This window comes from Pseudomyrmex gracilis, unplaced genomic scaffold, assembly GCF_002006095.1.
Source record: "Pseudomyrmex gracilis isolate BER0280 unplaced genomic scaffold, ASM200609v1 scaffold_290, whole genome shotgun sequence".
NCBI classification, from domain to species: Eukaryota; Metazoa; Arthropoda; class Insecta; order Hymenoptera; family Formicidae; genus Pseudomyrmex; species Pseudomyrmex gracilis.
In genome coordinates, this window is record NW_018020874.1 from 61546 (window position 1) to 86583 (window position 25038).

The following is a 25038-nucleotide window of genomic DNA, read 5'->3' on the forward strand; positions in this document are numbered from 1 at the left end:
ATTTTATTACACATTTTAGATGTTTACGCATTTTAACACACATGCGATCTGCATAAAATTATCATATTACACATTTATGTGTGTTTAAATAACACAGATAAGCGTGTAATCTTACAATTACACAGAAAAAATGTGTTAAAGTAACACACATGGATTTGCAGTGTAATGACTGATTTTTGCTCCCAGAGTGGTAAGTAAAAACAATATGCTTTTTTGTAGATTTTTAGAGCTGCTGATTCTGATCTTTAAAAATCTATAATTTGTCAAAATCGAAAAAGTCCAAAATATGATTTTATTAAAACATCAAAATACGAAGCTATTACACATATATATAAGAAAAGATATTACGGAGATAAATGTTAAATGAGAAAAAAATGTAAAACTATAATGAAAGAAACAATATTTATTGAACATTGAGCGATTTGTAAACAACATAAATTAATAAATGAAGACGGCCTTATTTAATTCTCAAAGTGTATCTTGGCGCTTAAAAATATTTTTTGCATGAATCTTACAGTTAGTAATAAAAAAAAAATATATATATATATAAAATATATATATTATAAAATTATCTCTCATGACCATCTATATATTGTAATAAAATACTACAAATATATAGATGGTCATGAGAGCCGTTTGCTATATGTTGTGCGGAAATATGCGTGTATATACAGGGTGTCCCATAATTGCCGTCTCACCGCTCGTAGACAAAAAAAAGGGGTTATTCTAAGACGAAAAGTCCTATACCACTTTAGAAGATTCGCAATAATTAACGAGATATGAATTAATAAAGATCCGCTAATCAGCGTGCATCCAGCGTAAGGACAGCACAGTCTGTCGCGCCGTACGAGCGCCAGATTCTGATTTTAATACTTTTCTTAAATCTTTAATCTACAGATTAAAGATTTTTAAAGCTCAGAATCAGATTTAAAACAAAAGCAGCTCAAAACTACAAAAAAAAAAAAAAAAAAGAACATTTTCACCTGCCACTCTGGAGGCCAAAATTGGCTTATTTTACCTATTTTCCTTTTCTGAAGATATTAAAACTAAACAAAAATAAATAGAATATAACAAACGCAAAAATATAATAAATCAATAAAATAAAAGTGACGTATAAGTTTTAAAATAAAGAATGAAAGCCGCGTAATTAAAGAATAAAGTCACGTGAATGTATCATTTAAGGACACGTGTTACGCGATCCTACAATAGTAGTACGACCACGCGTGTAGTCCGCCAGATGTCGTGTCAATTTTCGCATGTTACGCGATCGGACCGATTGCAGCAAAGAACAATTGTACGATAACAAGAGAAGTAAAAACTGAAGAGCAGATGCGGCCCTATAACGAATACTGCGGTCTTGCGTAACGCTTCGGTTTCTTCTGCTATCGACGATGGCTTCACTTGAAGTGCGCTGGCGCAAGGAATTTTTCTAACTACATTATGCGCGAACGTAAATTTCCACCTGCTACCGTGCATGCGTAACTAAAGACAGATGAATCAATTTTCAACGTTAAAAGAAGACGCGTAATTATACACGCGATGCAATATCATAACTCGCTATAACCGTAATTATAATTCGAAAATATATGTGCAACGAGAAGATAATTACTTCTTTAATGATCAGAATTCTTGTTATAGCTAATTTCAACTATTCAGCTGCCTGAGAATTCAATCGTCAGCTATTCTAAAATACGAAAAATAAACTACTAACATGTATACAAGTTTTGTAACTTTTCTTCACGCTCACATCTTTTTATATAATTTTATATTTCTATTAATTACAGCGTTTACTCTCTATCTCTCTCATTTAGATGACTAAATTTAACTCAAAAAAACAATTGTACTGCGAAGCAAGAATGGTGAAAATTTATGCAAAAAATTTATCTTTTGTTATACGAAACACGAACAATCGTATTCGCGTCAGACATCAATAAAAAAGCATGTGTGGCTGTTATCGCACATTCAACGGGTTCTTTCTTATTATTAAAACAACTTAATAAGCCGCGATCAATGCGAATATTACGTCATTAATTACGCGAGATAAAATGACGACGTGTATCTAATTCATGCACGTAACGAGAATAAAAAAGAGAACTTTCCGTGCAGAAATAAAAGCGCTTAGAGATGTACTCGAATTTTCTGCAATACACATTTCGCGAGATTATAAAAAATTATTCTATAACTGTAAACTATAAAACAATAAATCTTTTCGGTATTGAGGTAGTAAAAAAGAACCGTGATCAATAAAAAAAACAAAACAAAAAAAAAAACTAATTAATCAACAGTTTTGATGTTATTGACGAATTAGAAAGAGAATGAGTAAATAATATGAAAATTTTATAAATTGAAAAACGTTTTGATCCTATTTTCTCTTCAGTTATTATTTTGAATTGACAAGTAAATTTATATTTCCAAGAACACTAATAACAATAGTTCATAACATGTTTGCGCTCATGATGACGGATTTGATTTTCATAATGGAAAAAGCAGCGCGTCGCTGAATAGCCTATCACTTTGTATAGCAAAAGCGAACGGAACACGCGATTAGATCAAACAACTGAACTCTTAATTAAATATCATTTTACTAATATTATTTATATTACGTCCTTCATGACGACACACACGTACGATTATCACACATATATACGACGGAAAATACAATAATTGACGAAGGATGGATTGAACATAGTCGCGCTGGTAGCGAGAAGGAGGGAGGCCCCCAGCATCGCTCCCTATATAAGAACGAGAACTATCCGGCGCGATCCACGAGAGTGTCAATAGTTTTGTATTTCATCGCGGGGTATAACCTTCACTCGCGTCAGTGTGTACTCTATTTAAATTCAACTTATCGATCGTTAACCGTTGTATCAAAGTCGTGATCTTCAAAACAACTTTGTGTGAAGAAAAAGATCTGTTTGAAAATTTGAAAGGAGCTATAAACTTGGTTGAATTTTTTCAAATCAACGGATTTCTTTTTGCAAAACTCAACCCCTGTTGCTATCTATTATGAAGCTCCTCGTACGAGCGGACACCTATGTGAACATTGAGGTGCCGGAAAGCGTACCACCTGCGAAATGCACAGTTACTCAGGTGGAAAGCTTTTTAAGTATTCTTCGAAAATTTACATGTGAAAAATAAAGAATGTTTTAAATGTGTGCAAAAAGTTACGAGCAATTTTATTAGCAAATTTGCAAACGCAGCTGAAACTAGATCTCATTGCGGAACTTTATATTATGTACATAATATACCTATCGTATATCGCGCGAATGAAGATATACAATTTTATAAAGTGAGATCGCAAATCATTTTTTTGACTACTTTTTGAACACTTCGCAATAACGCAAATCGAACGACGTAGCTGATCGAACATCGATTGAATCGATCGTGACGTCTTAAGATAGATTCAGCCTAATATGAATCTAACTGTAAACAATAATTCAACGCAATAAGCATTATATTGCATGACAGAAATATATTTGACAATTATTTGTATTTTATGTGATAAATTTTCAATTAAAACCATTCTGTTTGTACCATACGGTTTGTCTTGTCGATTTATGTGTTATCCATTTAAGTTAATAATCCATTAAATTTGTATTACAATTTTTAAATGTTTTTTAAATAATCATTGATTGTTCGAAGGTTGAAATTTCTATTGCAGCTTTTCGTAGTCACATTTTATTATATATTTGTGTGCTTTATAGGTATTGGCCGCGTTAACGGTGTCGCTGTGCTCGCTAGTGATCGGTTTTGCGTCCTCCTACACATCACCGGCGCTAGTGTCCATGCGTGATAATTCCACGACGTCTTTCGAAGTCACCAAGCAAATGGTAGGTGTCTCGCTTATTTATTTATTAACCATTTCGTTAACTATCTGATTCTGGCGTATGGGCTGCTTTTTATAGCCCGTAAGCCACAACTGCACCTACCTTCAACTATCTGATTCTGATTTACTCTCTTGTCTCGGTATTACATTTACAAATCGTTCAATAATTCTTATATCAATAATCATTCAATAATTCGATAAGCGCGACTTTTCGCGAGAGAGTACATAAAAAAGTTTTACATATTTTTCAAATAATACAATCTCGACTAATTCTGTTTGAAACATGAAAAAAAAATCATACAGATTATAAGATTTACACGTAATTATGCATGTTTGTTTGTGTAGCTAATCTACAAATAACATGTTTACGACTTTGTTTTTGTGAGAAAAACATAGCATATTTCTTTCAAAATATATAATATTAGTTTTCTCATATTTTGACTACTAGTAGTGATCTCATATTTTCTCTATTATCTGTGAACTCTTTATTTAAGATTAAACATGTAATTCATCGAGACGTTATTATTACGTAAAGCTAATGCGAGTACACATTATATCTTCTTTTTAAATCGACATCACGATTGCATTGCTAAAGTATCGATTTGATAGTGCCTTATTTAATTAAAATTTACGATGTCAAGGAAAAGTCCCCAAGGAAATTGTTTACTCGCAACAATTCGTAGATGAATTCAAGTAGAACGCAACGCAGATGACAAACGACGTGATGCGTCACTTGCAAATTGTCATGATCCGCGATTGTATAGAAAGGTATGACCTTCGTCATTCAAAGGGTCAACGAATGATTGAAAGGTTTAACCTTACATGCGTCATTGGCGCGTGGTCAGGGGCACGATGACCTGATTGCAATCGTATTGGTTGAGGAGAGCGTTGCGCTTCACTTGCCGCAACGGTGATTGGCTGTTTGCAGGACACGTTGACTTGTCATGGATATGATCCCATGATTGATGTCAGAAATTGATTTTAGATATGTGAACAAGCGTGAATAACGCGTACTTCCGTGCACGCGCGCTCAGCAAAAGAAAACAAACACGCGTATTTGGATCTTAAACAATTTATATGATAGACATACTGGAACATATGTATATATCGAAGATTAGCGCATAAAAGAGAAAAAAAAAGAAGAAAAATAATATTATATTTAATAATATTTCAGTTTTTTGAAAAATACTTTTCAAGATAATTTTGCGTTTATACTACTTTGTAGTATCATGTTGTTACGAGATTACTTTTCTAATTCTTTTGTTTATAATTTTTATTATTTCAAAACACTAAAGATACTACTACTAGAAAAATATTAAAACCAAAAAAAGTCAAAACAGTATCTCTTATCTATTATTCAGATCGCGATTGTATGTTGTGCAGATATTTTGTAATAGTAATTATTAGAGAAACAATTCTACATTTTTAGTGAGTTAATTAAGCGTAAGAAAGAAATTTCGTAACTCGTTCGTATCTGCGTCGCGGTAACTTAATTGAAATACACAGCACAATCACCCGAATGAGCAACCAAAATGACCGATGCTTACATATATATATATATTCTTTACGATTGTTTTCCTTGACATTCTCTGGCTTCCCGGCCTTATTTGTATTCGAAGGATTTCTGATGAACACACAAAACTATGTCAGGAGTACTCCGAGGTGTATATACCATTGTAATTCGAATGACAAATGTTTGACCGATCGAAAGATTGTGCCGCGTGATCGACGAAATCGATTTTAACTTTTTTTTTCAGCCAAAAAAATGACTTTTTTTTAAAACTAGTTATTTCAAATGTCACAAATAAATGTCGTATAAATTCCAAATGTCATCATTCAATTTTAAATACAATAGTATATTTTGCAAAATGTGTTGTAATCTCTTTTACGTGCATTTAAAAAACTGTCACATTTCAAATTGATATTGCAGGGCATGTGGATCGGCTCACTTATGCCGCTGAGCGCACTTTTCGGTGGCGTTGCTGGTGGGCCATGCATCGAATATTTCGGGAGAAAAACTACGATACTTGCCACGTCGATACCGTTCATCGCAGGTAAGAATATCAAAACATGTAAAATTTTATGTTAAATATTTAGTATCTAAACAGGAAACTGAGTTATAATATGTTTCATTACAGGATGGCTATTCATCACACTGGCTCAGAATGTTCCAATGATACTAGTCGGACGCGTGTTGTGTGGATTCGGTGTAGGAATTGCTTCCTTAACACTGCCCGTGTACTTAGGTGAAACCATCCAAACGGAAGTGCGCGGTACTCTTGGTTTAATGCCCACTGTTTTTGGTAACACTGGTAAGTAAAACAGAATTTATTATTGACTCAAAAATACATGTCTGCAGATATTTTTTCAATGTTTGCATCACTTAACGTATCCTCTTCATCGATATGGTTTATGTTTCATGTCTTTCTATATTCAATGCGCACAGGTATATTGTTATGCTTCATGGCCGGCACGTATTTGAATTGGAGACATCTAGCGTTGTTTGGAGCGAGCTTATCTATACCGTTTATGCTGTTAATGATTGTAATTCCGGAGACGCCGAGGTGGTACATTTCCAAGAACAAAACGAAGCGGGCGCGAAAGGCGCTCCAATGGCTGCGCAGCAAGGAGACGGACATTACTGAAGAATTGATGGAGATCGAGAAGACACATATTGAAAGCGAACGCACCGCTACTCAGGGCACAATAAGAGAATTGTTCAAACCTAACAATCTCAAGCCCCTTCTCATTTCTCTGGGTTTAATGTTGTTCCAGCAGTTATCCGGTATCAACGCAGTGATATTTTATACCGTGCAAATCTTCCAAGTACGTATGTTTCATTCTTTCTCAATTTAATAGATAATATCTTATAGCCAACGATTTTCAAATTGATTACGTACGAAATTTTGATTAAATTAAATTATGGTTTGTTAAATTATGGTTTTCCCTTTCGTTTTTTTTTAGGATGCCGGTAGCACCATCGATGAGAACATTTCGACCATAATTATTGGCATCGTCAACTTCATATCCACTTTTATCGCCGCATTCGTGATTGATAGGTTGGGCAGAAAGATGCTGCTGTACATAAGCAGCGTGTCAATGGCGATTACGCTCTTCGCTCTCGGCGGTTTCTTCTATGTCAAATCGTTGGGCATTGACGTGACGTTCATCGGCTGGCTGCCGCTGTTCAGCTTAATCGTGTACGTGATCGGCTTCTCGCTAGGCTTCGGGCCAATTCCCTGGCTAATGATGGGTGAGATTCTGCCCGCCAGGATTCGCGGTTTGGCTGCGAGCATCGCGACAGGCTTCAATTGGACTTCATGTTTCATCGTTACGAAGACCTTCCAAGATATCATATCGCTGATCGGCGCGCATGGTGCTTTCTGGATGTTCGGCCTGATCGTAGCAATGGGCTTCTTTTTCGTTATTGTCAGCGTGCCAGAAACACGGGGTAGGTCGCTCGAAGAGATCGAGAAGCGATTCACCGGACCGACTAGAAGAATGAGCGCAGTCGCCAATATGAAGCCGATGCCGATGGCGTGCTAGTTGTTCCAAGTCCGATTGAGGTTTTTATTAACGAGAGATAGTTCGCAAGAAGTAGAATTTCTTACAATGTTGTTTAAAGGAATGATTTCCTTATAGATACGCTTTCCTTTATAAACGAAAGTCAGGTTAATTTTCGAAAGTCTATCTCACCTTTTTAGGTAAAAAGAAAGCATGCTCTTTTCCCTCGATTCTTCTTATCTTTATACCTTTGATTTGGATTCAAATCAATTTCTTTGCATTTTGGACGAAGGACTTAAAACTTATCAATAACGAACGAAAAACTCTCTTCTTTCACGTAATATGTGAATATAAACGGAGAAAAATATTTTTCATAAGACTTGTAACTATTTTAATTGACATTTAACATAAGTTGAAAAGACAACTTGAATGAAGAAATTCTATATCTATTTTTAGTTATTCTTTAAGCTTTAAACACTGACTTTAAAATCTCGATTTTAAAGTCAGTGTTTAAAATCGAGTAAATTGTTTAAAAGTATGATGCGCTATCTATGTTCGCTTATTTTTTTGATGCTATTATTTATATCTAACGAACGTGAGGGATCAGAGCTAGTGATAGTGCCAAGCTTGTCAAGGTATACGTAAATCGCGAGAGTTTACTGCAATTTTAAACATAAATAGATTCACGGGACATACGAAGTATATTTCACATTGCCATCGTGAAAATGTGTCACGTGATTATATCAACAATTGACCGAGCATACATAGTATACGTAGTTTTGAAAGTGTTTTTATTATTCGACAAAGTTCTCTACAGGGTCTACCTCAAGTTAAATAAACAAAATCGCGCATTTTTGTCCTTCGCTGTGCGAGACAACGCGGTCCGCGCGAGGCTGCAGTGTCGCGTGATTTTGCGTGCGGATTAATCGCCGTATGTACTTTGAATCTGGAAAAGCGTAATATATGTACTTATATGTATTATACGCCGACCAAGAAACCGTTCTTTCGAACAGAGGCGAACTTCCTGCGCGACAATAAGTTTTAAGCCGATCGCGTTCCTATATATATATATATATATATATATACACACACACACACGTGATGCTCTTTTCGAGATAACGTCACTGTAAATAGCTTAGTAAAGATTTAAATCGCTAGATAGTGATGGTGTAAACTTTTGATGCAAGATGCGAAGATCTTTATATTGTATATATTGTACATGTACATCTTCAAAATCGTCGTCAACTTTTTAGCGTAGCAGCTCAACGATTATCGATCCTTTTTTCTCTGTTAAGATACAAAGATTCAAAAAAGAAGATAGAGAAAATATTGAATTGGGCGATTGAGGTTTAATTAATTGATGAAATTGACTCTCGGTGAGATAATGTGACTCTCAGCTCATGATTGGGTGTTATTATACTTTTCGTATTAAACGAATGATACTTAAAATCCTATAAGCTATATTAATATGAGACGTGAATATGGTTCTATAATATGTACATATACACGTAGCGGGTGTGATAATCTATAAATAGCAAACATATATACATATATTTTTTTTATTCTCCGAAGCAAAGAGAGAGAGTAAGAAAAATTATAAGTAGTAGTTGTAGTCGAGATGAAAGTCTCAAGAGTGTAAGAAGGGATGAATAGCAACAATTCGTCAAATCGCCTATGTTCGAAAGTTAAGGTGGAAACTGCAAGCACTTTGCGAGTGTTCTCGGTCACACATCAATTTAAACTTTCGGTGAAATATAACGTGCGATATTAAAATGTAGATAATAATTATGTATATTAGTCTTTAATTTAATTTGTGTGTGGCATAAACTCTAATGTGCAATATTGAAATATTTATATAAGAAATTATGTGAGTTATTTTTTAAAGTGTATGTGACATTTTTATCATAATTCATTCGCAACAAGTTGCGTTAAGAATAATTGAGATTCGTAAATTCGTTATAAAGTAACTCCAAGATAATTTCGTAACTAAAAAACTTTCGAGAACTAATAATAATACAAGAAAAGAGTAACTTAACAATATAATTCAACAAATGTACAAGAATTTGATGGAAAACTGCATTTGCCAATGTATTTTGCTTAATTTTTTTATTTCAACTTGACCGAGTAAACTCACAGCGTGTTACCGCAGCGTCAATGTAAAATCTTAGCATATCACAATTGACAACTGACGTACACAACGTCAGAAAATGTAAAACAAATGCGTGCGTTCATTTTTATAAGATGATCCGAGTACGCTTATAGTTGTGCGTTCGAAGACAAAAAAAGTTCCGTTAGCGGTGAATCTCATTTGTATATATGGAAGTATAAAAACGTGTTTTATCTCTCTTAATAAGTTTCTTTCGTTCGCACATTAAATAATGTTACGATAGATATTGTTTATAATATTGTTCCTCATTCATACAACTGTAAACAATATTGTTCACGAAAAAAAGATCATTCCTATTGCGCAGTTTAATGTACGACTCAATTCAATATTATATAAAGCAATAAGTATGCAAATGCCTTGTTTTGTAATGAGAATTACGTACATTAATGCTACTCCAGACACATGTATACAATGACCAATCGCGATGCATTTCTTTGTTTCTTATATTTCCCATTTATATTTGTTGCTATATGGATGATGCCGCTTGTTTGTAAGGTATTTGCCAAAGCACAATAAAGATGATGAAATATTTTTGATAATTTAATACTCATGTTAAGTTTATATGTAATTTGTAAGTTATTATGTTGTAATTTTAACTATACATAAAGTGATATACATTTATGTAAAAAAAAGTTGGTATATTTTACATCTTCCTTCTTCCTTTTAATGTTTTTTGAAAATGACGGTAACTGCAGTTATGTATGTAGTGTAAGAAACAGTTAGCTGTCAAACTAATACAACAAATAAATTTTTCTTATAACTATAAAATATCACATCTAAAAACTGCAATAACACATAATGCTATGAATTAAAAAAAAAAAAAGATACCAAGATTTAACATAAAAAATATTTTGTCGCAATCTCTCAAAATTCATCTTTTAAACATTTTTGTAATTAACAGAATTTTGACAAGTTGAGAGTTTTAATAATAATTATCTTCGGTTATTTTTCTAGTTATGTGTGTGATAAAACGATTTACTTAAAATGGATAAGAATATGGTTATACATATACAGGGTGTCCCGTAATTGCCGTCTCACCGCTTGTAGGGAGGTAGAAGGGATTATCCTAAGACGAACAGTCCTATACCACTTTGGAAGATTCGCAATAATTAACAAAATATTAATTAATAAAGATCCGCTAATCAGCGTGCATCCAGCGTAAGGACAGCCCAGTCTATCGCGCCATAGCGACGGAATGGGAGGAGTTAATAGAATAACATGTGCATACACAGACAATATATAAGCTGCGTTCGCAGCGCGCTATCCGCGCTATTGTATTCCGTCGCTACGGCGCGACAGCTGTTCTTACGCTAGATGCACGCTGATTAGCGGATCTTTATTAATTCATATCTCATTAATTATTGCGAATCTTCCAAAGTGGTATAGGACTTTTCGTCTTAGAATAACCTTTTCTACCCGCCTACAAGCGGTGAGACGGCAATTACGGAACACCCTGTATATACAGGGTGTCCCAGAATTGCCGTACAATCTCTCGTAGGCAGATAGAAGGAGTAAAACTGAGTCGAAAAGTCTTGAACCATTTTTTTTCTATTATTTATAATAAAGGAGTAATTATTGAGTAAATCAGGCCAATCAGCGCCGATTTTTAGCTAGGCGCACGTCAGTGAGCGCTCACACATACCAGGCGCGCGGCTCACTGACGTGCGCCTGGCTAAAGGTCTGCGCTGATTGGCCTGATTTACTTAATAATTACTCTTTTATTATAAATAATAGAAAAAAATGATTCAGGACTTTTCGACTCAGTTTTACTCCTTCTACCTGCCTACGAGAGATTGTACGGCAATTCTGGGACACCCTGTATACTATATGTAAATAAATGACAATGAGTAGGTAGGGTAAAGGTGTCTATTATGAGACAGTCGTCTACGAGATAGCGAGCTTTTTATGTAAACGGCTACAAATTCATAACTGCATATTTTTAATACGTTACTTACACAAAAACATCAAAGTTTTTGTTAGTGTCGTTCACTGCCGAAGGTGATCACACGTGGTGTCTGCGAAGAAGTTATCGCTTACGCGCAAAGAAAAAAAATAATCATTATAAATTTAAGATATGTATTTAACACTTTTATCATAGGATTTACTGTCATTTCAATTCAAATGTACACATGCACTATAAGTGATTTATCATGTAGTTTTGTCAATTTATTGCATATTTTCGTCGGTACAAACTTAAACTTTCTACAATTTTATATTCCCTAATATAAGACACGCAGCCGCTCTTAATACGAGGTACTTCATTTTAGGAACTGTAAAGTTCTTTATTTGATGTATTAGTAGTTTTTAGTTAATCATATTTAAGTGTTGAGTAATTTAAGTTTTTAGTAATCATATTTTCAGATGGAGGCAAAGAAGAGGCAATCGTGGTCTCAGTCAATTAGAGGCTGTTAAGCAGCAAGAAGCAAAAAAATGAAATATTCAAAAGCATCTAAACAATTCAATGTCCCAAAGCATACTATTGAGCAATATGTTAAGAATGACAATAGTTCTGTTGTTGCTAAGATTCCTATAGGAAACCCCTTGTGTCTTGTGTTAGGAATGTTTTCTTTGAATCAGCAAAACTGATAAAAAAAATTCACAGAAAACAAAGTATAGCTATTATCGATTGCTAACTTTTGGCTATAAAACTTGAATATATTTCCCATAAGTGTGACATAAAACTAAGAGCTAAGATTACATATATTTAATAAATTACAAGCCTTTAAAAAAAGCTATCCTATAATAGGCATCTTTACCCTATATCTTAATGTTTTCTTTGTACTTTGGGTGGTATGTATTTCCATATTCATTGCCAGATCTATAATTCACATGTACTATAGACTTCCAGTACAGATTTTATTACCTGTAGTAGATTTTTAGACAGTGAACATTAGAACGCAGGTTTTGTACCAATGATAATCACATATCTTTTTGAATTGTGTAATAGAAAACAATATAAGTACAATATAACACATTTAATTAATATATATTCATTGTGCCATATATTTACAATCTCAATGTCTCAAGGCAATAATATGATACACAACATTATAAATAATAAAACAATTCTTCATAGAAAAAATAGAAAAAAAGAAACACATAAAGAAAGAATAAATAAAGACCTCAATTAGGATCCTGGGAATAAATGTTCATCATATATAGACAAATTCTATATCTGATTATGTGTAATTATATAGAATTATGTGTATATAAGATCGTCTCAATGTGTGTATGTATATATATGTATACACACATACACACACACACACACTTTACGTATATGTACGTACAATATAATTATTTATAAAGGACCTTCTACAATAAGATATTAGTAATAAATCAGAAGTCAGAAACAAGAAATTGACTAATCACAGTCAAATCACAGAAGAATAATCGATTGTGATTAGTCAATTTCTTGCTTCTGACTTCTGATTTATTAATAATATCTTATTGTAAAAGGCCCTTAAGAGAGACTAGATTATATATGCAAGATTTTTTTTCCCAAGATAAAAGAATAACCTAACCTTAACCAAAATGTGTATGGAGGCTTACCCATAACCTGGACTCTACAAATGGCACAGGTGTCACATTCCACGTCCCAACTCCACATTGCCACAGCATTCCACTTTTTTAGAGTAAACATCTTGTCATTCTTTTGATTATCGCTGTCAACCCGGTCTCCCGAGTCTTGTTCTAGATCAGCCATATTTGAGGTTAAAAACACTAATGAAAACAACACGGGACACGCAAATTCACGCGGCGAGAATGGCGGTTTAGATAATAGGAATCTACGAGTATGCAACGATCTCACGACTACAGATGTATACGCATTGGAAAGTAGCGATATCTATGTATATATGTATTCTACCATTGCTGAATCGTTCTGTGAGAGAAGATAAAAGTTTTTCTATACGTCACTCTTCTTTATAGGCCTAGTTTACACTGATCGCTTAATACGCGTATTAAGTACTATATTCGTATTAAATCGGCTTTGGTCTCAATAATGTAAACAATGTCATATTAAGCTGGTACGATACGCCTTCTTCACGCGTATCGTATCAAAATGATATGCGTATTGAGCACATTTATCATTATATCCATCATTATGAAAACACCAAAATTATACATTGAAAAACAAATTTTATTTGATTCGCGTACCAAAAAGATGTACGATGTAAACTAGACCATAGTCTGTTTACAGTGTCTGTTTACAAATAAAACGTATAAAAAGGAAAAGTCCTTTTTTTCTCGCAAAACTGATTCAATGCATTATAGCGTACTTATGCGCTAACTAGACTGACGCAAAGTCTATCGAATGTATCGAAAAAAGCGATATTGCGATTTTCCAAATATCAAAATAATCAAAGAAGCTGTAGCAAAGATATAATAATATTTTATACAATACAGAAATATAATATAAAAATTGTGAATATATTTATGTATTTATATTTTCACTATAGACATCGCCATTAACACACATATATGTAGGATGCAAAACATTTATTTAAGACTTTGACTCCAAATTAAGTCAATTCTGTACATATACGATAGCTACAGTTGTATTCTCAGATTGTTATAAATTTACAATCATTTTTATTTTATTTTTTTTTGTTTTAAATGTACAGGCGCATTACTGATTACATAATAGATGTTATATCATAAACTATGTATAATCTTCGAATCATTTTAACGATTTCAATTTTTTCATAGCATTTCTCATTACATTTGTTTCGTTCACACAAACGTAATAAACATAGTGTTTCTATAAAAATATATTTTTAATCAAAACTCAAACGCACAATTTTCGCTTTAAACATTTTATCTACTTTACAAGAAGACATCACAAAATGTTTTTCTTTATTCGGTAGAAATATTGATTTCTTATGTAACAATGATACGAGACTGAAAGTGGGAAAAACGTGGTTTGCCTACAGAATGACACCTTTTATATGTATGTATTGTATATCGAAACAAATATAGTATATGTACATACATACGTTATGTATGTACGTACGCACATACATACATACATACATACATACATACATACATACATACATACATCATACATACATACATACACACACACACACACACGCGCGCGCGCACACACACACACACATACATACATACACACACACACATACATACATATATATGTATATAGTTAATGAAAGCATTTACGACACTTATAATAAAGATAATAAAATTTCTTTCTATCGCTCATTCACAAATCGAGCAAATTTCGATTTATGTAATTATTGATGCTGTGATGCTACAAAATTTGTTTTTTTTTTTTTATACAACTACTACTTTATTAGCAACAGCAACGTATCATCGAACTTTCACTATAACTAACGTTAGATGTTAAGTAATGAAAAAACCGTAAAATCAAAACGTTAGTTATCGCGACAAACTTGTATGATGATGATAAAAACGAAGTTACTATTAATTTGAACGCGCGAGCAAAAAGAATCATATTGTCTTACTATGTATATATATATATGATTCTTCTTGCTCTTCTTAAAAAAATTAATATAGTTATTATTAATCGCCTTAATGTTTATATTAGCGTATATGAACCGATCGAATTCAAGCATCTAATGTAAAAATTGAAGATTATATTCTATATAAAACGCATATTTCTCTATTAAATATAAAATCATTTAAAAATTCTCAAGTGCAAGGGATCTTGCAAGAAACTTGGTTGAAACTTAAATTCGTAAACAAGCCCTATAACTAAGTTTATTCTTGAAAAATATAAGCCCAGTTACGTATTAAGAAGAATGTAATGTAACTATCGGACTTATCAGACATGCATCAGTTTTCTACAAATCATAATAGGATCAATTATATATTCCTTAGATCCTTACCATTGCTTATGTAAAAACATAGATTTTATTTCTCTTTGCCAACTTATTATAGAATAATTAAAGAACGTTTAATCAGCAAAAGCTCTTTGAGTTATATACAGTAATAAACAATTACTCACAAGCATTATTGAGTATTCAGATAAGTCGATTTATTCATTATTCTTTCAAAGTTTTACTTTGTAACACAATTAATAATAATACAATAGAAAAGTCATTGTTTATTACGTATTGTTTCTCAATCATTACGAGCTAATCGCATTGAATTAACAAGTGTCTTTATACGCGACAAATGTAACTTAATTTACGTAAATATAATAAACAAAAATAAAATGCTTCAATATTTAGCAACTGAACTGTGCAGCAACGTAATTTACATTAAAAAAAACTCAGTGCAACATATATTTTTATGAGTAAATAATATAAGTTAAATTACAGACATATATATATATATATATATATATATATATATATATATTTTTCACAATATAAAAGTTAAAATTGCAATGCGATGCTCTATGAAGAGGAATTTTATATATACCTATTTCTATTTTTATAAGAAAATGTAACTCAAAATTCTTCGAATCAATCGTCAGTAAAAGAAACTTGATATCTAGAGACTTTTATTTGCGACACACTTTCTTTCTTTCTTTCTTTCTTTCTTTCTTTCTCTCTCTCTCTCTCTCTCTCTCTCTTTCTTTGAAAATGGAGTCAGCGAGATGCGTTACGATATTGTTTACATCATGCGACCTGACAGAAACTGAAATACATTTCTGCATTCGATTACAAAATACATCATTCACGCATTGATATTTTTATGTACAAACCAGAAGTACATAAACACGATCGTAGTTAAATTGCAATAAAAAGTAATTATCTTATTTAGTTATTCTAAAGGCCATGTCATCATACGCGCTTTAGATAATCTTCAAAATTCTTATTTGTAAACACACATTGTTGCATTATATAAAGAATTTTTGTTCTTTCTTTCTATGTCTTTTATTACGCGATCACAATGTTATATGTCGATCTAATAACAATAACTATTGTATTAAAAAAAGAATTTACATTTTTTTAACTGTGACAGGTCTGCAATGTCGTTTACAACTAGATTACAGATCATGATATCACACGTTTTTCCGATAAAAAAACCGATAGAAATTTAAGTTTTGTATTTATGATAATATAAATGTCTTATATAAAAGATATTATTACAGTGTTTTGTTGCTGATACACTAACTTATGCAATTATATCGCATATTCTCTGTAATTTTTTCAACAATGGTGGTGTAAATGATTATCTGTCGTTATCTCCAAAATATAAGTTATATCTATACACTGATAGCAAGGTTTTTTCTTCTAGTCTATCGACTTGCAACAATGCGTAAATAGATGCGTAACATGTTTGCTTCTTATATAAACAAAAGTTGAAACATATACATCTCATGAACTATCTTCCGTGAAAATATCATAATATATTATAAATTCGTTGATTTATAAACATTAATACATCTTAATGCGTTAGTGAAGAAACAAATTTATTTTATAAAAAAATAAAAACAAATTATTTATAGCATATTAAATTAATAATTTTTTTTCTCTCTTTCTCTCTTTTTACCAAAAATCAAAACTGCCTTTAAAAAAAAAAACGTAGATAAAAATACAAGTAAATTTGATATGCATATACTGTATAACTCTTTGTATAATTTAGACATTAATAATAATATATATTTATGCTTAAAAAATACAATACCATAGCACACGGGAAGATAGGATGTGCATTTTGATACAGAGTAAAACAGTTGCCAAACTAAGTTATTAGCATGATTTATTTTAATTACACAAAGCATAAAAAAAAGTAAACCGAAACGTCACATAAGTATAAATCACTGCGATAATTTTGATTGCTTCACCCTGTACCAATTTTAGATACCAACTTTACACAGTAGAATTAAGATATGCTGTTAATTAAAAAAAAGGCTAATTTTAAAAAGCTACCAGCATGCAGATCCACTATAACATTTCGTTTGACGTACACGTTTATACTTTTTCTAATATTAGTAGTAGTAGTATAGCTCCCTCGAGCTATCAATCACCAGCTTAAGATAATAATGTGTACAAAATATACACTAAAAGGTAACATATATATATATATATATATGTTACCTTAAAAGTATATATAAAAAGTATATATATATACTTTTAAAAGTATATATATACATATATATATATGCATGCACACACACGCGCGCACACACACACGCACGCACGCACACACACACGCGCACACACACACGCACGCACACACACACACACGTATGTATACATGTATATACATATGTATATATACGTACGTACGAGTAAGAAACTTCATTGTGCTTCGGGATATTTTGTTCTCGGAATTATTTTTATTTATACATACCTATATAAATTTGTTTTCTTTTAATTATCCCGCATTAGACTTAATCTACTTTGTAAAATCATGGCATCTATTTAGAAATATTATCATACACAGTGGATGATATCTCAGTATATAACATTAATAATTATATTAAAATATTATATATTTGTGTCTGTATGTATTTTTTAGCATAATTTATTTTTTTTCGTATATTAAAAAACAAAGATAAATTTAAAAAAAGAAAAAGTATAAGGATATAACTAGAGTAAACGTTAGACTATCGTAAAGGATTGGCATCAGTCAGCAAGCGGGCTAGCATTGTATACCTTTCTATCTTCAAATTGGAAATCCGATCCAAATGTTTATTGAGCGTATTTGCAGCAATTGGGTGACATGGCATGACACAGGATGACGAGTCACCGACTATTTCGGCAATTGTACTTACAAAAGTTGACCATTCGGTAGGTAGAGATTCATTCGCAACGCATAGTTGTTCTGCTTGTTCTAACATCGCTGCTATTGCTGATACACCAAACTGAAAGTACACAAACGATAAAAGATATTATTATATTTTTATATATGCTTTCACAGTAATTTTGTCATCTCTATTCACACATGTAAATGACATATATTATATATATGTAATAATTTATAAACTAACCTTATTCATAAGAGCAAAAGTTAAGCTGTTGTTCTTGATAGTACAGTCAGTTAATGCTCTTGCTAATCGCAATATTGTATCAAAATCTTTTATGGTATTAAGCCATCTTCGAAATTCAGAGTAAAAGTCAGTTAACAAGTGACAATCTCTACGACCTATTATAGCCAATCCTTTGAAGATCGCGGTCCACAATTTTCTTAACTGCTTACTATATTCCGTCACATTTAGATGAGGTAAAAAACGCAATAATAACGTCTACAATATACATATAGATTGCACATTAATATATATAAAAGATTACAAATAATTATTAAAATTTATATTTTAGAATTATTTATAGGTTTTCATTAGGATCTCTCTCATTACACACACACACACACACTTACCTTTCCTTTCCGAATACTCAGCATATTAGCTAATTTGTCGTCTTGTATCAATTGATGCAGACATGACAGCATCATGCTAAGTAATTCAGGTTCAGTTTTAATTACATTCGCTTCAGTTTCTCCCTCTAGTTGCTGTTGCGATTCCGGAATTCGAGCAAGAGGATTGTTTAGATCTTCGAGTTTGAATAACAACGTATACAACTAAAGAACAACATCTTGTTAACAAGAAATAAAATATAAAATATAAAAAAAATATTAAATTTTACTAAATCACATATGAGAGTTTATACCCTCTCGATTTCAAGAAGTAACTGTCGTGTCTTTTTAGTATCCTTCTGTTGCGACTGAGGAGTAGATGGAGAGTCATTACTTGACACGACATCCATATCGATGAGTTTACGTGGAGCAGTTACACTGCTGCAGTGAAGTTTGCCTAGTGAATTTTCAAATTGAGCTGGCGTGTACGCAGATCTTGAAGCTTGAGGTGTTGACTCCCAATCTCTAAGAAAAATAGAAAAGCATTTTATGAACAGCGTGTTCTTGAAAATAAGTTATAAAAAGAACGTAAATTGTTAATATTAAATATCTGAGAGTAGTCACACAATTAAACAAAGATATCGAAAAGGATACATAAAGATATTTAAAAAAATATAAACAATAAAAACCTAAATTTATATATAAAAATAATAAACATACATATTAAATATAATAAACATATATATAAAATATATGCGTATATACAATAACTATAAATATATATAAATTTAATTAATAAAAAAGACATACTTATGATCCCTATGATATCCGTTATTATTGTAGTGTTTTTTATCCGAATTCGTATCTCGCTTATTCCGCTTATCACAGAATACAATATAATAATGATCATCGATGTACGGTTGAATTGTATTAAGTTGTAGCAGTTGAATATTAATTAACCATTGTTTCTCGTGTGGTTTTATAGCAAGTTTTCCTGCGGGTTCGTGATCTCCCGAAGCATTGCCATTAATGCTGTGAGAATTATGTTGATATTGATAATGTCTTTGATTATTTCTATCATGATAGCGATGAGGGAACTGATTATTCTTGAAAAACGGTTGATGTTGTCCAGGTTGTTGTTCATTTTGATAGTATCTACCGTCACGCTGAAGTTTTGTTGCGCGTGAACCTGACGTGATGGACGACCGTGCATCTTGATTCTGATTTCTCTGGTTTCCAGGATGCAGATAAGGATGTTGATGTTGATGATTGATTTGATTGTTGGGAAACGGCATCATGTGATCTGGCCGAATAAACTGTGAACCCAAGTTAGGATGTAAACCTCCTAAGTTGGGATGTGGCTGCTATAATACGAGAAATGCAAAAATATGTAAAATGTAACTAATACTGTAAATTTTATTTCTATAACGATATCTATAATTTTCAAGTTTACAATTGGTTTTGATATCTTAAAAATATATATTAACAAAAAACTTGAAAAACCAGATCGCATTTTTCAAAATAGAGTTCAAGCTGTATTAGCACGTTCAAGCATTTTAATCTATGCACATACACTTTCTGATATAAATTTATTTATACTTATATACATTTACCGAAAAATTGTATGCTTAAAAAGATTCAATCCAAGAATTGTCTGATTCTTCAAGGCTTTTATTATTAATATTTGTTTTAAGATATCTGTAAACTTGCGAAAGAAACGTACTGGAAAGCCATAGGAGCCGTGAAGAGCTTGCCTTTGTACTGTATGTGGCAACATTATATGCGGCGGCAAAGGATAACGTAACATATTTCCATGTTGATCTTATGAGAATTAAAAATAATTGTATTATAAAAATTATGCATACGAGATATTATGAAATAGTAAGTGATAATGAATATTACACTTACTAAGTAATACTCTAGACTGCAAAAATTGAGAATGGGGTAATCGTATGTTGGGTACAACAAGTGGATGTGGTGCAGGTAGGCTCAATCCTGGTGGAAAACGAGGTGGTACACCATTGATTTGAAGTTTGTCATTTATAGGCAGGTTATCAAAAACAACTGAACTATCAGATTTTTTCTGCTGTTGTTGCGTTTGTGATTTACTGAGACCTGGAGGCGGTCTGTTCCCAATAAGCCCTTTCTCCAGCTCCTCCACTGTACAGGCATTTTTTAAGGATGGCAAAGATGATCGTGATTGAGTTTTTGAAGATATTAAATTCAAAGGACTGCTCCATACACCAGGTCGCGGTACTATCCCTTCCTTATCTAATACTAAATGGGATAAATTATCCTCAATATCTACAGTAGAAATATCCTATAAAAAATACAAAAATGTTAGAAAAAAAGAAAGAAATATCTTTTTAACTATACTATGCAAGTCTTTATTGAATATATTAGAAGTGACAAACTTCTCCGTCAAGAGCCACATGACTCTCCCACTACTCGCCATACACTAGTGACTCAGCAAATTAAGCAAATAGGCGAGTAAGGAGAAGGAGCTTCTGATGGCCCGTGAGCTGCTAGTTTATCATTCTTAGAATATATCATCATCTATAGATACAATGCAATACCTTTTTATTTGGTGTGTTCTGATTATGTGGACGATTTGATTCTGTAATTTCAGCAAGTTTTTCATGATCTTCCTCCCAATCTCCTATAGCAGCATCAGGACCAAATGTTTCATCATTCAAGGCATCATATTCTTCTTCTTCAAGTTCATCTTCTCCTAATGGACAGTCTAGTCCATCCTCTAAACCATTATCCTAATTATAGAATAAATAATATTAATATATATGACACTTTATTCTGAATTAGTTATGTAACATTTTTATTATTCTGTGTGTGTAAATATATTTTTTCTGAGAGAATAAGAAGAAAAACAGATATATATATATTTTGATCAAAGTTGATTCTTTTATGGATTTACAGGTTCCAAATCTGTTTAGTTTTATCTTGTAGAGAGAGAACAAATTTTTTTTTATTTTTATTTCTGCATGGTAAATTTTTTATTTTTCTTTACCTTTTCTTCTTATCCCTTAGAAAAAAAATTTATATATATATATAGACAAAACTAAAACAAGTTTGTTCTCTTTCTACAAGACAAGACTAAACAGATTTGGAACCTGTAAATCTATAAAAGAATCAACTTTGATTAAAATAAAAAAATACTTTTAAATATCATTGTCCTACAAAATGTCAAACTTATGCAAAGTGATATTAAAGTAAAACATTATGTATGTGAAAAGAAATAAATACTTGGTAGGATTGACTAAATCTACACAATGTGTTAATGACCTCTAAGAAAATATAAGGTTAGATAATGTAACCCGTAGTTACTTAAATAACAGTTTTTTATTTCAAAGTGAAATATTAATAAAAAATGATTATAAAAAGATACACAAAGAAATGTGTGAAGAGTGCCGTTTGCATCGTTCATGTCATAAGAACGCTTAATGCTGTTTTCTACACACACTTTTACTTTTTTTCGGAACAGGTATACGCCGCGACGCTGCTGTTTATCAAAAAGATTTACGCTTGTATTTACTTCAAAAGATTGTATGTAAATCGGTTATCAGCCTGCACGTTATGTGTAATTACGGAAAGCGTTCGTACTTACGCCGAGCGTGGTATCGAAACCGAAAAAAGAGTCTGCCATTTGTGAAAATGAAATTTGCAAAATGACATGTTCTGGTTAAACGTCAAGTGTTGGAACAAGCATCAGCTGCCATGGCGGCCATGTCGTAATTCGTGGCTAAAGGTGGATACAAATGTATGCACAAGTCTTTCATGAAACCTTTGACTATATACTCGGTTCAATGAGAGAATAAGACACTATTCGCGCATAAAGGAGGAAAAGCGGTCAAAGTGGGGATACCACCCCGCCGTTACTCAGGCCCGAATTCATAGTCGTCTCTCAGATCTCAGATCTCCAATCTCAAGAGAAAGAGAAAGAGAGAGAGAAAAAGAGAGGGAAAGAGATGAGATCTGAATCTGAGATCTGAGAGACGACTATGAATTCGGGCCTCAGTACCGTAAACATGAGTGATGCTTAAAGCCAATTTTTTCACTTCTAGATAAGTTTTCGATAACTTTATCTAGAAGATATCTCCCAAAATTGGTTCTCCTTATTGGTTCTCAGAGGAATTTATCCAGAGGATAGCTATCGAGAGGTATGAAGAAATCGGCCGTTAGAACATATACTGGAAGATAGACCCGTGCGCTGTTTTATTTTATATCGGCGGCGACGTTTGAGATAAATTAGTATGGCGGCGGCGGATTCGCCGAAAATTTTCTTCTTTCGGCGGCAGCGGAATCGGCGAATGAGGACGTCAGTATATATATTTTTTAAATAAAAGAATGAAATAAAAAGAGATAAGGAAATAGCAATAACAAGCTAACACCAGATATTCGGATACAATTCTTTTATAATTCGAAGATTTTAAAAAATTTTAACCGCGCTCGCCAACAATTTAAATTATCTTTTGGATAATTTCAAAGGATATAATGACAGATTGAAGTTCACAATTGAGACGCAGGATGGAAATTCTTTGAGCTTTTTATACGTCAAACTGATTGTGTCTAATAATGGGACAATCATGTGCGACTGCTACCATAAACTTACATTTTCGGGCAGGTATTTAAATTATCACTCCTCACACCCAGTCTCTCAAAAAATAGGAATTATTATCGGAATAGTAGACAGAACTCTGTTGTTATCCCACCCTGTGTTTCAAGCGAAGAATATACAATTTATAATCAACATCCTCATCTCCAACAACTATCCGTTGGAAATAATTTTTAAACAATTATGACTTAAGGCTCGTTGAAATTAAAACCAAGATTTCAATTCAAAAAATACTCACTTGTAAAAATTTACAAGTTGAATTACATGTGTATATATATATATACACGTACAGTTTCTGCTCAACATCCTGGAAACGGCTCGTAAGACCTTATATATTTCTTGGTTTTAATAATTTTTAAAGTCATCACTGACCGGGTAAAATATCTGATTGCGAACAAAATTAACGGAATATCGGACAGTTTGGAGTCCACACCAACTTCAAAAAACATTAAAAATTATTTTGTTGTATCTCTTATTAATAAAATATCGCACACAATTTCAAAATCGTTGAAAACGGGAGATGGAAATATGTTAGCTTATAGAAGTCTCAATAAATTGAATCGATTTATCAAAAATATCAAAGATTCTGTAGGTATTGAACGAAAAAACGTAGTTTATAAGTTGCAATGTAATGATTGCGATGCTTCATACGTGGGCCAGACCAGAGCCTTCCAACTCACGCAGAAACCATATTATATACAGCTGAAGCGAAGCTACGTGGCAATATGTAAGGTTAGAAATATCGAACAAAAAAAATGTTATTTATGCAATCGCAAGCTGTCAAGAGAAGACCATATTTCGGTACATAGGTAACGGCCGATTTCTTCATATCTCTCGATAGCTATCCTCTAGATAAATTTCTCTGATACCAATGACTAATAAGAAGAACCAATTTTGGGAGATATCTTCTAGATAAAGTTATCGAAAACTTATCTAGAAATGAAAAAATTGGTTGTAAGTCTTATAAAAAAAGTATCCGGTACTAACCCATAGACGTATAATATCAGGGCCACCAAACTGCCATATAAATTCTATGGGACCCAGTGGTACGAGCATTTGTGGCGCTCTCTGAAATAGCGCGTTGGTAAAATGGAACTAAATTCCAACATGGCGTCTAGTGTTACACCAGCCGTGGCTAGTCGCGTATCTTCGCAATGAGAGGCACGAGGCCCGAGAAAGGGAGACGCACGAAGTCCACATATGGGCATAGATGGTCGAGCGTCATTCTACTCAATATTTCTATTTATTTTATTCAACAATTTTATAGGATTATTCCCTTATATTTTCACAGCTTCAAGACACCTATCTTTAAGATTATCTTTATCTTTGAGCCTATGAATTAGAATTATCTTCTATAGATTAATCAATTACTTTAACGAAATAATAGCACACCTAACTCCTTCCGGAACGCCATCAGTATTAATAGCATTTATAGTTATTATTGAATCAATCAGGTTAATTATTCGTCCGTTCACTTTAGCAGTTCGATTAACAGCTAATATAATTGGTATATAAATATATGTGTGTAAGTGTGTATTAAATGAAACTATGTCTTTGGTATATGGGAGAAACGTATATTGTAAAAGTCTCGTTTAAAAAATTATATAATATTATATG

General features: G+C 32.5%; 3 protein-coding genes across 6 annotated transcripts in view; 1 reads left to right on the plus strand and 2 right to left on the minus strand.

Annotated features, from left to right (window-relative positions):
- The window catches only part of LOC109859792 (facilitated trehalose transporter Tret1-like), a 24395-nt gene extending 14354 nt beyond the window's left edge, over positions 1-10041 (plus strand). For 3 of the 4 annotated variants that reach the window (XM_020438350.1, XM_020438352.1, XM_020438353.1), the window contains exons 3-7: positions 3705-3830; positions 5757-5880; positions 5965-6138; positions 6273-6652; positions 6791-10041. In XM_020438350.1, coding sequence (XP_020293939.1) covers positions 3705-3830; positions 5757-5880; positions 5965-6138; positions 6273-6652; positions 6791-7372 — 1386 coding nt within the window. In that variant the 3' untranslated portion in view covers positions 7373-10041. Of the gene's footprint in view, positions 1-2760; positions 3091-3704; positions 3831-5756; positions 5881-5964; positions 6139-6272; positions 6653-6790 lie in introns of those variants that run through there. The other variant, XM_020438354.1, reaches the window with a different exon arrangement.
- LOC109859793 (RING-box protein 2) overlaps positions 1-13424 on the minus strand; it is a 42427-nt gene extending 29003 nt beyond the window's left edge. Inside the window, exon 1 of the mRNA XM_020438355.1 lies at positions 13050-13424. Within this exon, the coding sequence (XP_020293944.1) occupies positions 13050-13203 (154 nt within the window). The 5' untranslated portion in view covers positions 13204-13424. The remainder of the gene's footprint in view (positions 1-13049) is intronic.
- A 4227-nt stretch (positions 13425-17651) lies between these two features.
- LOC109859794 (protein PAT1 homolog 1) lies at positions 17652-22548 on the minus strand. The gene is made up of 9 exons (XM_020438356.1): positions 22414-22548; positions 21368-21559; positions 20700-21111; positions 20515-20612; positions 19602-20155; positions 19106-19316; positions 18816-19016; positions 18430-18684; positions 17652-18303 (listed from the first exon to the last, which is right to left on the minus strand). Exons 1-9 carry the CDS (start codon positions 22450-22452, stop codon positions 18046-18048), a joined length of 2220 nt encoding a protein of 739 aa, XP_020293945.1. The 5' UTR covers positions 22453-22548; the 3' UTR covers positions 17652-18045.
- Positions 22549-25038: the final 2490 nt, after the last annotated feature.

Bases quoted from the DNA above. Each gene is read 5' to 3' on its own strand.
- LOC109859794 (XM_020438356.1), bottom strand. From the start codon at position 22,452: ATGGCAGACTCTTTTTTCGGTTTCGATACCACGCTCGGC. The intron at 20,613-20,699 runs GTAAGTGTAATA...AATTCTCATAAG, and splicing joins GCAGTCTAGAGTATTACTTA to ATCAACATGGAAATATGTTA. The intron at 18,685-18,815 runs GTAAGTGTGTGT...TGTATATTGTAG, and splicing joins TGAGTATTCGGAAAGGAAAG to ACGTTATTATTGCGTTTTTT.